This window comes from Grampus griseus (assembly GCF_964374135.1).
Source record: "Grampus griseus genome assembly, chromosome: 1".
Lineage (NCBI taxonomy): Eukaryota > Metazoa > Chordata > Mammalia > Artiodactyla > Delphinidae > Grampus > Grampus griseus.
The window spans coordinates 4,886,736-4,905,875 of record NC_139017.1 but is presented as its reverse complement, the minus strand read 5'-3'; the positions used below and the strand labels follow the sequence as shown (position 1 = coordinate 4,905,875).

The 19,140-nt window shown below is 40.4% G+C and overlaps 1 protein-coding gene across 1 annotated transcript in view; it reads right to left on the bottom strand.

The window, feature by feature from the left end:
• DENND1B (DENN domain containing 1B) overlaps positions 1-19,140 on the bottom strand; it is a 253,347-nt gene that overhangs the window by 23,466 nt on the left and 210,741 nt on the right. The window contains exons 19-20 of the mRNA XM_082670771.1: positions 18,428-18,484; positions 17,472-17,579 (exon numbers count right to left, since the gene is read on the bottom strand). Coding sequence (XP_082526897.1) covers positions 17,472-17,579; positions 18,428-18,484 — 165 coding nt within the window. The remainder of the gene's footprint in view (positions 1-17,471; positions 17,580-18,427; positions 18,485-19,140) is intronic.

Genomic DNA, 19,140 nt, shown 5'->3' with positions numbered 1-19,140 from the left:
CAAATACAACAATGCTCTGCTCCTCTTTCCATACCTCCTTCAGTGGCTCCCCACTGTCTTTGGGATAAATCTCCGACTCCTCAGTTTTGCCCAGACTCTGCCGCAGGGGTGTTCTACCAGCCGTCTTCCCTCCCGTGCGTGCGGGTCCAGCAGAACCTCCCCCACCTGGCCTTTTCCCCTCTTTCTCTAGTTGTCCTTCATGCTTTGCTCTCCCCTCCCGCCTTGCAGGATACACTTCCTCACTCATGCGTCAGTTTGCTGCTGCCTCCTGCATCCCTAGAGCACCTAGACGCACACCTGCCGGGGGCCTGTCCCTCTGCACCGCGTCCTGGTTAGAGCCCCTCCTCCCTGCTCCACAGCCGGTTCCGAGGACAGGCGCCTTGCTCCCTTCTCTCTCGTACCCTCAGAACCACGCAGCGTGTGGTACATATTAGTGTCAGGAAAACTGCAAAAGACTTTGAAAGGAGCTAAAGATGACGGCGTGTCCTGTCAGCGGTATCTGGATGGTGTTCAGGAGACTTTGTGGGGTTACCTGATTCTACAGGGCTCTCCATCTTTCATTGTCTCTAACGACCTGCCCAGGATACAACTGGACAAACTGTGCAACCAAGTCCTTACCTGGAGCCTCTGCTGTGGACCACAGGTTGTAGATTTATGGAGCCGAAGCCTACAGAGCCCTCCCAGGAGAGCTGCAAGGTACCCACCTGACAGGGTCCAGCCTCAAAGGCGCCTTTCCCAGCAGGCCGGGAGCCTGAGAAAATCCAGAGAACCTCAAGAGGGATTCACCCCAATTTGTAGCTATTTCAGGTAAAACATATTTTTACCTGGTAGAAAGCTTTCTTGGGCTTAGTTTCCTAGCCTTCAGATAGCAAATAACAGGACTTTTAGCAGCCCAAACGGATTTCTTACGAAAACTTCCAGAAGTAAATTGTGGCCATAGCTGGCCTATACTGCATGGCTCTAGATTCACAAAGGTGTGATGTAAATAATCAGGTCAAACCTGATGAGAACAGCCTTCTTTTCTGATCAAGAATAATCTTTGAGATCATGAGGATCACAGGGGGAGAGAATGTCAGGAAAAATGTAAAAGATATTGAAATGCGTCCAAAATTACGGGTGTCCTCTCAAAGGAATGTTAGGTACTGCCTAGCCTCCTGGGGCAGATTGGGGGATTGTCCAGCGCTCTGGAGGTCTGCATGGCTCACAGGCACTATTTTTTTTGTTTTTTGTTTTTTTTGCAGTATGCGGGCCTCTCACTGTTGTGGCCTCTCCCGTTGCGGAGCACAGGCTCCGGACGTGCAGGCTCAGCGGCCATGGCTCATGGGCCCAGCCGCTCCGCAGCATGTGGGATCTTCCCAGACCGGGGCACGAACCCATGTCCCCTGCATCGGCAGGCGGACTCTCAACCACTGCACCACCAGGGAAGCCCCACAGGCACTATTAATAACCCTGCAGAGGCCAAAGGTACCTTGGGGAGGACTGACAGCAACGGAAATGTTTCTTGTCCCCAGGGATGCAGCGAATTCTGCCCAGTGGAGCCGCAGGTATATGGTGCAGACAACGACAGTTTTGTACCTGTTAGCATGTACACTTCAGTATTTTTGACTGTCTAGGTGTCTGTTCTTTGAAGTATCCTTTGTATCAGTTTTTTTTACATCTTACTGGCTTTCTCATTAGCTAATGAACCAAATAAAACGAGGGCATTATAATTCTACCCTTTAATAAAAAATTCTTCTTTAAAGCAGGTGGTTAGTGTTTCGTGAATAAATGAATACCTCCATACATGGTAGTAGTTTCTGTTGAGCACTTCAACGAATTTTAAAACTGATAAGAAAATACATAACGCAAAGAAGACGGTACTGCGCTAACTGGCCGACATGGAATTTTTCAGCACCTGCGAGGCACAGAGGAGTGTTACGCTCATTCATTCAGTAAAGATTACAGAAATGTCTGCCTGTACCAGGTAGTGGGCTACATGCTAGTATGAGTATGACCGACAACAGGGCCCCTTGCCCTCATGGAGACTGTGGTCTAGTAAATGAAACATGAATTAAGTTGAATAATATAAGCATACAATTATGACAGCAGGAACCTGTACTAAACTACGACTGCCACAAGGAATCTGACCTCGTCAGGGAGGTCAAGGGAAGGCTTCCCCTGAAAGATGTTTGACTTCAGCTCTGAAAGGTCAGTAGGAATTAAGCAGATGATGAGAAGAGGAACTAAAACGTGCAAAGGTCCCGTGGTGGGACGACCAGGGCAAACACAATAGAATCAAAGACGCCTACGGTGCCCCGTTGGTCAGAGCCTGGGTCCCCTGCACAGGGTTATTTAAGGGCCCACTGGTCTTGCAGTTGCCTGGCTGACCACTAGATGGCAGGTGTATACTAAGAAGGCACAAGGCTGGATGCAGGTAAGTTTACAGCAGGTCACAGAAACTGGGGGAGATCAGAGGTGTAGCAGGAAAGAGTGGGAAGGCAGAAGGTGGTAGCGGGGATGGAGACGGGGACAGACCCAACTTGCAGGCCCCGATGGTGGAGGGTAACAGGAAGCCATTCATTGTCTTTTCCCTTCAACAAATATTTGAGGACCTCCTGAAAGCTTCTCTGTACTCCTTGAAGGTAAGTAGCAGCCACACCTCATTTAAAAAAAAAAATTCTTGGCATCTCTTCACACCACAAACATCCGTTAAGCACCTACTACACGTGAGCTACTGTCTTCCATGCTGTGAGGCACACAAAAGAAAAGAGTTCCCTTCCTCTCAAGATTTTCAAAAAAGGGTGAAAATGCCAAATACTGAATATAATAAAGCAGTTACAAACACAATTCTTCCTATGGATATAACTGCACTCAGCTTTTTGATCACATATGGCAACTTATGTAAATGACCATTAATACTGATCATGATTTATGTCAAATTGTAACATTCCTAATAAGTAGGTTCCATCAGCAGGCTAACAATACTAACAACATAGAATTGTAACTACATTCTTTAAATACTGGTAAACTGGGATCAATAAGGAGATCTGGAAGTTTCCGAACTGTACAGACCTAGTGCAGCTGGAACTCTAGCTATGGTCAGGCACTATTGACCCCGGAGGCTGTGCAAACTAGCAAGTAACTACTGGCATTTGCAGCTCTCTTGGGAGCCAGTACTACACTAAAAGGGTACATTTTTTGGATGCAAGAAGACATCATAAGGAAACAAAACAAGCAGAGTTTTACATCCCTCTGACGCAAAGAATTAAAAATAAAGATGGGGAATTGGCCGTCACACGTCTTCAATTGGACTCACTAGGTTCTAAACACATAATTGTGCAATAAAAATTTTCTCACATGGAAATATAAAATATAAAGCGAAAAATTAATATACTATCAATATTTTGGAAGTAAAGCACTTGTATAGCAAGGGATGCTTACTAAGAATGTCAAAAATACTAAACTAATGCAAAAAAGCTATCAGTGTGGAATGAAATTTATTAGAGAAGATATTGTATTAGAGAAGAGAGACACTGAGTGAAGCAAAGAGAACGGACTGGAAAAGACCAGAAGGAAGAGCAAACACACGAGGAGAGTGACAGAGGCAGGGGGTCCAGGTCACAATACCATCAAACCCCATGTCTAATGAGGCAGCAAGAAATGAGTCTGGTTTAGCTACAACAAGCAAGGTAAGTGTTTCCTTTCTTTTCACTACAATGGTTTCCCCAAAGCATATCAGAGGCTAAAATGGTGAGGATCTTCCCCGATGCACAAGGAGCCTGTTATCCTGCAGTTACCATTTCTGTCACTAGATGGCAGACAAATCTAACACTAGGGCAAAATCCTGGGTAAGGTGAAATTCATAGTTGGGGTTAAGGGGCCAGGGAAGGATAAGGGATACAGGCAGATGAATGGGAAAATAAAAGTTTTTAGACTTCATAAAATTGAGATGCTTGTAATATATGAATTTTTGCAAAGGAGGTACTCTGTGCTACTGTCCCCATTTCAGAGTTGAAGTGACTGAGGTCCAGAGCGTTACCTGGCTTTTCCGAAGTCTACAAAAACCCCCTGGGCCTATGCACTTTGCAGCCTAACACAAAAAATATCTGCGTGAAATAATACGGGAATAAGTTATCAAGAAAGCTACTATACAGAATTATAATGCCAATACCTTAAAAATACATGGCAGTTTGCAATTTGAAAAGAGGTTTAAAAACGTGTGTCATCATTTTTACAGGCGGTAACTGAAGCACAAAGTGCCCTACCCATGACTTACTTGCTTCAGTGTATTAGGTGTTTTATAGGTCATACGTTAAATACCTACTTCACCACACACTCTGGTGGGCATTTTCCCTGTTTTACATATTAGGGAACCAAAAGCTTAATGAAGTAAAGTCTCCTGGGCAAGATTAGACAGTTAGTGACAGAGCCGAGACTGCAACCCAGGTGTTCTGGCTTTCTGAACAGAACTCTTCATTATAATTACACTAGATAGGTCAGTCCTCAGAGACCCAGAAAAAAGAAATGTCTGAAAATTAACCCAAGAAAGACCTTCTTAAAATGGCAAGTCTTAACCTCAATTTTAAAACAGGTGGTAGTTACAGAATGATCAAGAGTACTGCTGTCCAGGTAGGTGAAGAGACAAGAGATTAAGACACTTTTCCAAAGATATTTCCATCACAGCAAGAAAGTTAAATCGAAGGATTAACAAGATACGTGTTTGCTGAAGTCTGATGAATTCAGGTTATGAAGGGCTTCTATTACCAGGCTAAGGAAATAAGCTTGAATAGAAGCGTCAGAATTCCATTTCTGAGCAGCTGAGTGTCACGTGAGACTAGTTCCGGCGGGAAGATTCTGAAGTGGTCCGGACACATCCGTGACCACTTCACCAGCCTCCCCTCCTACAGCCACGGTGCCTTCTCTGCCAGCTTTAGCCACTTCATTCTCCATCACTCGGCTGTCACCTGATACGCCCTCTCTTATGAAAGCAGTGCTCTGTGAGTACATTCCTGTCTTACCAAGTCCTCAAGGCCAAGAATCATATCTTTTAATTCATTTTGCTTTTAAATCCACTTCCATTTTGAATGCAAAAAGCAGCAAAAGAATGTCGATTCCCATCCTAACCATGACAAACATCTGGATGGTCTTAAAGAAAAATATCATAATTTTTTCTTGAACCTATCAGAATGCTGAGTTGTAAGGCAACCAAGTAAAATGAATTCCATAGAGTTAGAAGCCCCTCCAAAGAGAGATAGGAGCCAGGATCTATTTCAGCCTTGGCAAAGCACACACACAGAAGAAGAGCAGCTGGAATATAAACAGGGAGGAAGAAACGTGCTGAAATGCAACCAAGACCACATGGGGACTAACATGCCGGTTAGGAAGAGCTGGTAGACTCAGCGACAGGGGTGTTTGCACTCGCAAGCTCTTCTCCACAGGTAAAATCCTATAATTTTATTTGCCAGATCAGGCAACTCAACCATCTGGTGCTGCAGAGAAGGACTGGGGACAGACAGGAGTCTGAAAGCGCTCCCATGGGGGTGCAGGCCTGCAGGAGACAGGCACGAAGCCCACTGACTCCTGAAGGTCCTTCATTTACATACAGCAAGAGCCAGAGCTGCTGGCAGACGTCAGCAAACTCAACCCCAAGACCACGGGGGCAGGTGTAGAAGTACAAACTCTACACCCCAGGGAGGAGCCGGAGGCCCTGACAGGCACAGGATCCTACACGGATACCAAGCATAAATCTACCACCACTAGGGAGGGGCAGGCGGCCTGCAAACTGCCCCAAACCAATCACAGGTAAAGGGAAGTTTATCCACCACAAGCAGGAAGGGAGGGATGCTGAGAAGGTCCCACACCTGAGCCACAGGGGCACATGGCCTATGAAGACCAAAGCCGGACCAGAGCACAGAAAGCCCATAAGGCTAGGACCACGTAACTAGCAACAGAAATTAACTGCCGAGGGACGGCTGCCAACACCGAGAGAGACCCGCTACGTAGAGCGACTGCCGACAGCTGAGGGTGAAGGCGGAACACTGAGAAAAACCTTCCGGTACCTCCAGAAGTACTGCCGTCTACACACACTTATAATAACAGCAGCCACTGCAGGTAATGATGTCAACAACAAAATCCCAACCAGTCCAACACATGATGAACTCAACCTCTTGTACCAACGGCCTCACACCATTTCTGGGTGTAAGTACTATTTAACTTACTCTCTACTGCTTTTTTACACATGGGGTCCATCACCCAAGAACTACCAGACATGAAAAGTAAGAACAAAATAAAAAGGAGAATATGCATAAACAGATGGGATGACAGCAGAGAGATGGAATCTATAAAAGAGTCAAGTTGAATGACAGAATTGTAAACAAAAACATGATATAAAAGATAAAGAATTCTTTGATGGGCTCATCAGCCATTTAAAACAGGTCAATAAAAATTATTTAAACTGGCATTCCTATACACTAACAATGATCTAACTATCTGAAAAGGACAATCCCATTTACAACGGCATCAAAAACAATAAAGTACTTAGAAATAAATTTAACCAAGGAAGTGAATGATCTATACAACAAAAACTTTTAAGACACTGATGAAAGAAACTGAAGAAGACACAAATAAATGGAAAGATAGCCTGTGTTCCTGGATACGAAGAGTTAATATTGTTAAAATGTCCATATGACCCAAAGCCAGCTACAGATGCAATGCAATTACTATGAAAATTCCAACAGCATTTTTCATAGAAATAGGAAAAGGAATCCTAAAATTTGTATGGAACCACAGAAGACCCCAAATAACCAAATCAGTCTTGGAAAGAGCAAAGCTGAACTTCCTGTTTTCAAATTATATTACAAGGCTATCGAAATCAAAACAGTATGTTATTGGTATGAAATATACATAGATCAACGGAACAGAATCACAAACCCAGAAATAAACCCATGCACTTATGGTCTAGTAAGATTTGACAAGGGAGTCAAGAATACTCAATGGTGAAAGGGTAGTCTATTCAATAAATGATGCTGGAAAACTGGATATTCACATGCAAAAGAATGAAATTGCATGAATTTAACCTTACATCACAAATAAAAGTTAACTCAAAATGGGTTAATAAGGACTTAAATTTAAGACCTGAAACTGTAAAACTCATAGCATGTTAGAAAACATAGGGAAAAAGCTCCCTGTCATCAGTCTTGATAATGATTTTTTTGGATATGACACCAAAAGCACAAGCAACAAAAGCAAAAATCAACAAATGGGGCTACATCAAACTAAAAAGCTTCTGCACAGCAAAGAAATTATCAACAAAATGAAAATTTCTCCCATTCTCATGGGATGGAAGAAAATATTTGCAAATCATATATATTGGATGGGGGTTAATATATAGAATATATAAGAAACTCATACAATAGCAAAAATAATAATTATCTGATTAAAAAGTGGGCAAATGACTCGAACAGACACTTTTCCAAAGACATACAGATGACCATCAAGTACATTGAAAAGGTGCTCAACATCACTAATCATCAAGAAAATGCCAATCACAACCACAATGAGATAACACCTCACACCTGTTAGAATGGCCATCATCAAAAAGACAAGAGGGAAGGAATACTGGAGAGGGTGTAGAGAAAATGAGCCTTTGTGCACTGTTGGTGGGAATGTAAATTGGTGCAGCTACTCTGGAAAACAGTATGGAGGTTCCTCAAAACACTAAAAATAGAACTACCATATGATCAGTAATTCCACTTCTGGGTAATTATCGGAAGGAAATGAAATCACTGTCTCGTAGAGCTATCTGCATCCCACAATCCCTGCAGCACTTTTCACAACAGCCAAGATACATAAACAGCCTGTGTACAGGAATGGATAAAGAAAATGTGGTGTATGTTTATACAGAGGAATACCATTCAGCCATAGAGAGAAAGAAATCCTGCCGTTTGTGACAACATGAATGAAGCTGGAGGGTATTATGCTCAGTGAAATAAGCCAGAGAGGAAAACACAAATAGTGTATGATCTCATTTACATGTGGAGCCTAAAAAAGCTGAACTCAGAGAAACATAAAGTAGATTGGTGGTTGCCAGGGGCTAGGGGGTGAGGGAAATGAGGAGACACCGGTCAAAGGGTACAAACTTGCCCTTACCAGACGAATAGGTTCAGGGACTGTGCAGAACGGTGACTACAGTTAACAACACTGCATCGTATACTTGAGAGTTGCTAATCTGCTAAGAGAGAGAGTAAGTCTTCAACGTTCTCGCTACAATAAGTAAGTGGTAGTTATGGGGGGTGAGGGATGTGTGTTAACTAACCTGACCAGGATTAGACTCAAGTGTTAGAAAAGCCACGAAGAACTTCCAGAGAAGGCTGCACACAAAGTAGTCCTATTTTGTAACCTGTTAAGATATTTATGCATCATGCTACTACTTTATGCTCTATACCAGGAAATACAATCATGTGTAACAGACATAAATCCGCTTCAGATAATAATAAGGTTCTATAATACTCTCTAGTTACACTCCTGGAAATTTCTCCCTCTCAGGGACACTAACGCACAGCAGCAGGAACATGTACAAAGACAAGACTGGCCTTTCCTTTCATCAACACTAACACTAACCTCTGACCAACCTTAAAAGCAGCTCTTATACACAAAACAGGAAGAAAGTAATCATTTCTGTATGCCAGGATGCCTGGGAGAAAATAAGAATTTGTCTAGAAAACTTGGGGACTTTTGGAATAGAGAGCTGTTGTTACTTTCACCAAAAGCCCTTAAAATAAAGATATAACGAGAAAAAGCTCTCACAAAATTAAACAGAACAGAAAGATCTTGGTGATGTAATTACCGATGTAAAGTCTAGAATGGTAATACTCAATATATTTACCAAATGGAAAATTTAAGTACCTTTGTTTTTGTTTCAGGACTTTGTGATGAATGACATAGCCATCTGTGGCAATAAATCTGAAGAGTAAAAGTATAACATTAAAAAGGTACATTTCAACCCAAAAACATCTCATAAAATATAGGGAACATGTTCACATAAGTCTTTATCATACCCTAGGTATTCTTCATTTTAAAAATGAAGTCCCGGCCAGTTGCTGAAACAAGGAGTTGGTCTTGAATTATCTCTTTGAAAGAACAATGTTCTTGAACAATTTTATGACAATATAAATTTCTCAAATATGTATTCTATTGTGTTTCTAAAAGAGAAAGGCAAATTTTATAATTATGAATTTTGTCTTGCATAACCATTCTTTCAAGGAAAGAAAATATTACCTAATGGTCACTAGAGGGCACCCCTGTCATCCATAACTGGGGTGTTGGGGAGAAGGGCTGGCAGGGCACAGATGTAACAATAATCAAATTTGACATGTTGTAAATTAATATTATTTCAACAGAGAAAAATAACTTTCTTTAAAACAACAACATGGTACCCATATTTTCAAAGTGGACTGAAAGGATCAATTCTATAAATTAGTAGCATTAGTGTAAATTAGACTAAATAGACGCTATATCAAAGAGTGGCTTTTGGACAGACTGCTAAACCATGTTTTCATTTAGGCAGTACTTTTTGTGGGCAGCTTTTAACAGAAACACACTTACTTAAATTATTTTTTAAAACATGTTATCATTTGGAACTCTCATACTTTAATACTTATACTTTCTGATCACTTTAATTCAGCACTTTAACTTAATCATAATAACAGAATTCTCAATACTGAGCCAAAGTAAACAGAGTGCTAAAAATAAAAAACTAGGGTTTCTCCTTTTTTTTTTTTTTGGCTTACCATGATTTGGTTAAACTTATTTTTATTATTGTAAGATTTATATTATATTAAGTATTTTTTCCAAGTATCTGGCTCTCCTCCTTCATAAACTCATTTCTCCCCCTTCCCCTGAGGTCACAACTATTTTTCTCATTGTGGTTTACAGTCATTTTTTTCCTGGTCAGAAGAAGCAAGTGGCTACTTCCCTCTGTAAACCAATGACTATGCCATTTCTTTCTTGACCAATAAAGCAAAGCTATTCAATGGACTATATTTTTCAAAGACCTCAACAAGCATGTCATTTTCTGAAATCTATTCTGTCACCTGAGAAAGAAACACTGTCCTTAATTACATTCATTTTACTCCCAGATTCCACTGAATTCCAATGAAGAAAAGTGTGTCACAATCACAATAGCATAAACCACACCCTACTAGGTGTGAATATCCCATCACTTAGATGCTTAGGAACTAAGCAATTTAGAGAATCTAAATGTTTAACTTTTCTGGTAAATTTCACAGAAACAAATTCATTGGCAGTATTTTAAAATATGAGATTTATTCTGTGTAAAATGTAAACCATCTGACATCTCATATTTAAAACATGCTTACATACTGGGATCTAAGTTTCCATTCAACTGCAATGTGGCTTTCAAATGCCTTACCTGCAAGTCTCCACATGCCAAAAAAGGCATATACAACTTCTAAGCACATTTTTTAAAGATGAAATTCCATTACTCATCAATTATAAAATGAGCTCATTGACGCTGTGCTATATTCCAAATCCATTAGGATGATTTATAAACCAATAAATACATAAGGACTCAAAAATACAGTTTCATTTGAAGTCTACATTATCACCTTGTACTATGGGTAAAGAATGGAAAAATCACATATATCATATTTTATGGCATAAACTTTGTCCTTATTTCTTCACTCTAAAGAACTATTCATATCTCGGACTCCTAGTCTACATGTGAATGTAATTTGAAGAACAATAAACGGCCACTAGTTTAATAGTACCTCATCTTATTAGGAGGCATTATGGCTGTTGAGCATATTTCTATTTGTAAACACTTGGGTTAAAGTCTTGACTACATTCCAAGTAAGGGCATTTGTCAGCAGTCACACCCTTTATATTATAGTACAAATGCAAAAATAACCTTCCATTCATATTTTCTCATGCAGCTTTTACATAATTAATTAGACAGGTTGAAAATAAACCTGAGTGGATTGCTACTCGCCCCAGACATGCAATAGTTAAGAGTGATACGTGTGCCAGGGTTTTAATGGGGCTTAACAACAAAAAGCTTCGATCCTCCACTTTCACTCGATTTTGCTGCAGTGGTTTTGCTCGCTTAGGGCCATCCATCTGTTAAGGTTGACTTGTAATACAGCGACACACTTGCTCGCCATTCACTGGTCTAGTTGTGTGTGTGTGAGCCTGTGAGACACACAGACACACAGACAGCACACATTACGATTACCAGAGTAAGTTAAGAAAGGCTATTATTATTAAATATGGAGCAGTATCTTAGGTTCATATAAGTTTTGCATAGTAAAGTTATTTCTCATTCTTAGAAAGTTTCAATAAATTTTTACAAGCAAATATTTTAAAACATAATTTTAAATGACAGACTTAGTCTAGACATTGCTCACTGAGTCTACAGTGTTTTGTTCTAAAATAAAATGGATGAAAGAAGGTAAGTATGTAGTCAAGATGAAAACGGTTCTGCACCATGGCCAGTGGCGGTATTCTCCCTGGACCCAACTGGCCCTATTTTCAATAAAACCAGAGGAGGAACCTTTCCCTGGAGTCCTGTTAGGCTGGGGCTGCTGCTGGAACTGTCATCTTCACACAAAAGGGAAAAGGGTTGGGTTTCACAAATGTGAAGCCTAATTGGAAGATCTTCATGGCTATACCCCTGACATTTATTTAAGCCTCATCAACAAAACGGGAGATAACCATACTAATTAGCAGACCAATACACAAATTACCATTTGTTGCGAGCAGATATAGATTCACAATCCATTTCAAAAGTAAGCTAAGTCATGGAAGCTTAAAACACCACACATTTCAATTTTTGTTCTTTTCTACAGTACTCAGATTATAAAATTTTATTTTTTTTTTACTTTAAAATACACTCTTGGAATTTAAGTTACCAAAGTCTCATTTTTCTCTTTCGAAAAATGGATGAAGATAAAGTGTTTCATGTACACAAATCTAGTTGGGAAACTGGAAATGTACAGTTCTTCTTATATAGCCAAAATTGACTTTTCAAATGGATAAGCAAACAGGTTAGGAATGGGATGAGGCAAGCCCACATCCCCTATGTAGACAATCTGACAATAAAATGGCATACTTCGGGTCTTATAAGCTTATAAACCAAGAGATTTCTTGGTTGAAAACAGAAAGTTGTATATTTCTTTCCAAATCATAAGCTGAGATCTAAAGGTATCCCTACTTAGAATGAAGACAGATAATTTTAGGGTCCCCAATGCTTCAGTGACTACAGGATTGTTAGTGACTCTGGAAAGAGAGAACAGGGAAGAAGGTCAGATGGTGCCACTGCTATAAAAGACCTGAAGCTCAAGATATGCGTTTATGTATAAATGGACAGCGGCCAACTACTTAGTGCCTACTGTGTGGCAGGTGCTTTACATACATGATCTATAAAGCCTACAGCGTCCTCGGAAGATGACATGGACTGTTCCTACCGTTTCACAAATGTAGAAATTAAGGCTTAGAGATGGTGTGTTTGGCTTCATGCTCGATGCCAGCAGCCTCCTCCAAGTCAACACTCTCTGGCTGTAAAGTCCATACCCCTGCCTCTAACAGTCCCTCCTCCACGAGCACCCCTCTCAAAGCAAAGCATGAGAGCAGTGGCCAGGGACTTAACGTTCCAGAATCAGTCCGTCTGTCTGCTTTTCAATCCCTACTCTGCTATTTTTACTGTAGAACTTTGGGCACATTTCTTAACCCCTCTGCTCCCCCATTTCTAAATCTGAAAAAATGGGGGTAACAGTTCCCACTCTGCTTGGATTGTTGGGAGTTTTAAATTAATCCTGTAGTATGCACAAACACACACAGACTGTTAATCAAGGAACTGTCTCTTTTCCTTGTGTTTCCCAAGGCTGCTCCAGTGCACTTTAATGTTATCTCAACTCTATCACAATTGAGATTTAGAAAATAGTAGTAAGAACATCAAAATTATCTGGATCACCAAATCCCATAGGTATCTACAGAATCTTGTCTTCAAGTAACTGAATTTACCACCAAGGAAGTCTTTTAAGAGAATCTGGGGCTTCCCTGGCGGCAGTGGTTGAGAGTCCACCTGCCGATGCAGGGGACACAGGTTCGTGCCCCGGTCCGGGAAGATCCACATGCTGCGGAGCGGCTGGGCCCGTGAGCCATGGCCACTGAGCCTGCGCGTCTGGAGCCTGTGCTCCGCAATGGGAGAGGCCACAACAGTGAGAGGCCCGCGTACAGCCAAAAAAAAAGAATCTGGTCACGTGAACAATCAAATATAAGATGCGGCCCAGGACATGGTTGCTTCCGGAGAAGCCAGTACTGACACGAGAGAGATGCTATGGAACGAAGGAAAGAGTGTATTCTAGGCTTATTTCTGCTTGTAACCTTTGCATCTTTTTAAGCAGTTCAACACTCATGTGAAAGCTGAGGCCACAGTGAGGAAGCTGAGGGGGCTCTGAGGAAGGTTCTGATGAGCCTGAGCGCTTCACATCATGAGACTGCATGGGAGAGACCAAATAAAGAAAACCGACCTTCCGTCTCCTGACACAGGGATCCTTGCCAGGTACCTCCTCGGGACCGTGTGCAGCCAGCCCCATGTCCTGAGATGGTGATGAATCTCCTGAACAGCTTTCTAAATCTCTGCATTAGGAATCATGGTAGCTGTGCTTTTTCATTTTGGCTGCTAAGCACGGGACGGGGCCTTAGCTTCTTACTACACTTACTTTCTCTCTGCCGTGAATCTTCCCTAAATTAAATGAATTTTAATTCTTTATTCTATGATTCTTTGTAAGATATCAATTTATTTTTGGAAATAGGTAGAATATAAACAAATAAACATCAGTGTCTCTGACGTATTTATTGTTATCTAGGTTCTTTCTTTAACCGCACCCAACTACTCCCAGAATTGCTTCCGTATTTAATTGAAAATCTTAATGTGCTCAGATCCTAATATTATTACAACTTGTGGAGATAGGAGTGAGAGAACATACTGATTTAGGAATCACCATAGAACAACACGCACATGGTTCTAGCATCAACTTTGTCTGCTCCACAGGATACTGGATCTTATTTTGATTAAATCAATGAGATTGGATTATCTCCAAAAAGTGAACCAAGGAAGCTTCTCAATACCAGACCACAAAGAAAAGGCAGTAGACTATGCCCGATCCCTCTTGATCTCTTTGCCCAAAGTGCAAATATTGCATCTGAAGCTTATTTCTGCTGAGGTCCTTTTGTTGGCGTGAGTGGCTCATCTCTCCCGCGAGAACGGAGGCCATAGCAGCCCATCAGGGTAGGCTGACCTTAAACTTACCAAGCTTCAGATTTGTGGGACAAAGATCCAGCCTCTAACCACTCAAAAACACAGATTTTTCTTTTCTTTTGCAAAGATGACTTCTTGGCAAATAGCATTATAAGGCAATGAGAAACCGAGAAATCCTCTGAGATACTGCCACACCCCTTAAAACCCCTACTCTGAGAACTGCTTTCCCTGTTCGCACCCACCACCGTCCCAGTGTCTGTGGTAACGTGGTCCTCTCCCGGCCTCTCCGGCTAGAGTCGACGGAGCCAAGGATTGAAGCCCGATCCACTTGGGATGATTACGTCCTTCCTCAAGAAACTGGATTTGGGAATTGTGGTCAATTTCTCTCTTTTCTTTAAATTTAAATTAAAAAAAATTTTTTTTGGAGTATAGTTGATTTACAATGTTGTGTTAGTTTCAGGTGGGATTGACATATACACACTACTCTACGTAAAATAGATAACTAATAAGGACTTACTGTGTAGCACAGGGAACTCTACTCAATACTCTGTAATGGCCTATATGGGAAAGGAATCCAAAGAAAAGAGTGGCCATAGGTCTATGTGGTCCATTTCTAGCAGTTGTTTGAACTGAGGGCCTGCAAGGTCACCGAAGGGACAGAGGAGCTGAGAAAGCTGATCTACAGAATGCACAGTGAACAAACACGCAGAGAGAACAGACCAGGTGAGACAGACAGAGAAGATGGTGGGGTCGATACTCTCCCCCGACTGCTTTTCCCATTTTCCAGTCCCAATCCCCCCAGCACGTGGAGGCAGGAACACCTAGATCCTCGTAACGCATGTCCTGCTGTTGTCGTATTTCACGTGTATGTGTTTGCTAACACTATGAAATTAAAGAAATAATTCAGATCTGGAATTAGATGACAATTTCAATTTGAATGTACCATGGTCTGCTTTTATAAATAAGCTGCTGACCACAAGTTGGCTATCATTTCAGAGCCCTATAACTTTCAGCTCAAAGAAGTAAAATTAGTATTGCAAGAAAACATGCATTCTGGCAGCTATGGGGAAAAAAGTAAGGGTGGAAAGCAGCAAGGAAAAGAATTGCCAAAGGGCCCAAAATTTACCTCTTTGGTTAGTGTCTATGTGAATCTAAAGCTATCAAATTTCAATTATAGAAGAAATACAAGCAAAAGCAAAAAGTTAAATTACAATAAATACTGGGTTGCAAACGGTTGGAAATATAAACTCAAAAAATTTAGCTGTTAAAATACATACACGCAGATGTATGTACCTATTTACATAATGGGACAGATGTATACAAAGAAACATATTCTGGGTATACACATTGCCTGAAACTCAGGCATTTATCACTTGCAAAGACTGTTACGCAGACATTGCCAGCACCTGCACAATAAATCTAAATATGTTGGTTTAACAAATTCCTATATACCGAGTAGGAAAATAGTAATTCTCAAAAGAATAAGCCCTACTTCTTTTAATTCTTGTTAAAGTCATGTCATGTCCACCTGAAAACCATAAAATGCTAACTAATGAATGCAGACAACTACACGAATGGTATTACAGCAAATGATAGCCATGAAGATTCAGGGTAAGTATGTGATGAATGTAACCTATTATCCTGTAAGGTTTTCTATTACCTAATATAATTTTCTCTATCAGAAGCTGTGTCTCTAGGAATTCAAAGAAAACAAACAAAAACAGAAATCAGTAATGTATTTTATAATTAAATTATCATAAAAATATTGTGCCACGTTAAAGAAAAGGCAGATTTAAAATTTTAAATATGAGGAGAGAAAAGTAATTTCCTTAATTTAAAACTGACATTTAGAACAGGGATTTCTCCAATTTAAGTGTTTGCTTTTTATCTTAAAGCATCCTGCAGGTAACAAAGACTCCCACATTTCTTTCACATAAAAATCTATTTATCATGATAACCTAAAATCTAATCTAATATAATCTAAGGAGAAAAATTAAGAAATTGATTGCAAATCCATCACGAATCTACAAGTTAATGAATGTTTTCCAGTTAATGGTGGTAGCCAGAAAAGTTTCCTACCCTTGTGGAATAATTATTCATTGAAATAATTCAGGTCATGCAACCAGCATTCATGACCAATATGCTGCAGTTAAGCAATACTAATGTATGAAAACGTAAGCTTAACAAATGGATAAATCATAGAGAAGGCACTTTGTATGTTATAAAAACAGTCCCCTGAAGCAGAGATTTTTTTATGTTTTTCCAAAATACCTAGAAAGGTGCCTGACGCGTAATAGCTGTTGAACAACCAAACGAATGGGTCTTCTTTACAAAGGCTGAGGTTTTAGCACCGCTTCCAGGGCCCTCTCCCCATTCCTAAAGACACAGGAAAGCCCTGCACTGAGTGTCTGCACATCCAGGGAGCTACCTGAGCACCGGAGGTGGGCTCTTGTCCAGCCCTGCCACTAACTAGTTACAGAACTTCAGGTAAGTGATGGGACCATTCGGCTACCAACTTCCTCAACTGTAAACTTTGGTGACTGTGATAAACGAAGCTTTGCAGCTGCTTCCAGTTCCATGGTTTCGTAACTATAATCCACTTGAGAATTCATTTTAAAAGCTAGTTTTCTAAGACCACGTAAAGTATGATTTGGCGTATGCAAACTTTGCTTCCTTGAAACAAGCAGCAACACACTTATGATGCAAAATCAGAGACACATACAGCTATGATCCTGAGCCCTTTCCTACTTTAGGACAATATTTTAAGTAGCATTAGATAGAAGCAGAAGCTTTAACTATTGATAGCAAATAAAATATCTAACTTTAGAAAAAGACAGACATACATTACTTCGTATTCTCATTTCTACAGATTACTTTAGCAGTCAAATCCCCACGTATGAGTTTCATCTTACCTTTGCAGTAAAGGAAGCCATCAATAAGCTACCCCGAGGCCCGGGCCACCACACACTGCCCTGTCTCTCTCCACTCACCAGGAGGACACGACCCAGTGATGTATGTACAGACTGGGACCTGGACCCTGGGCTCCCAGGACCCTCTTACGTGGCCCAGACGCCACCTACTCACCTCCTTGACCGTCAACGCAGGGTTTCTCACCATATGATAAAAAAAATCAATGGGTTCCAAATTTTCCTGAAGAATTGATTGGAATTGCTTGACTTCAGAATCTGCGAGATGGGAGGGTAAACAACCTCACCTGGGCAAGCTTACGCCTTGCTAGGTTTCTTCCCTTTTCACTGCGTAGCGTGTAGACGGGCGTATATTGTACAGAACCAGAACAAGTCCCATAATCGTCCTCATTTTCCTACATGTGAAGAAGCATACAAGTGGTTATTCTAAAATACTCATTTTATTACTAAACTTTTTTGCTTAATAGATAAAGTATCCAATACAGATGCAAGTAACAAAATAACACTTGGGGTATAAGTTTAAAAAAAACCTATTTAGGAAGAAAATGCATTTTTCTATATTATGAATTAATAAATTCCAAAATAGTCTGACTCTTTTGAACAATTTCAATAAAATTTATATGAAGATCGCTAACTCTCCATTACTACAATGAAAGTTTTAAGTAGTCTCTTCCCTCCAGAGGCAGAAATTCAAAACACAACAACTGATAAAATCTGCAAAGATATTATACGTAATCAAATCAAACACACATATACATAAACATAACTATTCACATATATGCAATATTCACAGATTCAAATACACCTTTGTAAATTAAGAACGTTCTTCAATTTAAAGTAGCTGCTATTGGCAAGATCCTATAAAGCCAAACGATGGCATTCCTGCCTTAATTCTGCACCAAAGATCATCTTTTAAAAAAAAAAAAATTCTCAGCTTGAAGCAAGAATTTCAATTGTGATATCAAGGCAATCAACTTTATGAAAACATACATCCTGTTAAAGCACCTTTGAAGATCTTGGTCGCTCTGTGATAAAATACGCAGACAATAAAGAGATTATTCAGGGGGTGCATAGAGAATGGCAGATAGTTGCCAGAGGGCTTGTTATGAAAAATACATTCTTGAACAAAGGGCTAAGCATATTTCAAAAGTCATTAGAAACATAAATCTCGTGTGATTTGTAAGGCATAAGCTTCAAACTAACGCAAGAATCAAGGTAGAATGAAAAGCAGCACAGGACGTACCTTGTGTCTCAGCTTACTCTTCACTTCCTTTATTCCCTGCTTTGCATGATTCTTTGCCTAGGAAATGATAACACCAGTGTCTGGCTCAGCGTGCTTCTATTACACTTAAGGAGTAAGTACATGAGATCCCATTTAATGAAAATTACTAAGTCTTCGTATTATACAGAGAAAGAAGAAATTATAATCTAAAGCTCTATTTTCAGGGACACATACCACACACTATTACACCTAAATGAGGTGGTGAAAGCACGATTAGTCTCTGTTTGCATAGGAATCATACAAAGGCTAGCAGTTAGCCTATTCCGCCTCCTAAACTATTAAAAAACACAAGAGGCCACAAGATGACTACCGCCCAGCCATAATCTGAAACTTTGACAAATGGGCAAGGAAAAGAGAAAGCACATCAGAGCAGCAGGTTATTTGGGCAAATGTCTGGACTTTAAGAAACTCAGGCTGTTTCCATCTCCAGGCTATTGTAAATAGAGCTGCAGTGAACATTTTGGTACACGACTCTTTTTGAATTGTGTTTTTCTCAGGGTATATGCCCAGTAGTGGGATTGCTGGGTCATATGGTAGTTCTATTTGTAGTTTTTTAAGGAACCTCCTTACTGTTTCCATAGTGGCTGTACCAATTCACATTCCCACCAGCAGTGCAAGAGTGTTCCCTTTTCTCCACACCCTCTCCAGCATTTATTGTTTCTAGATTTTTGGAT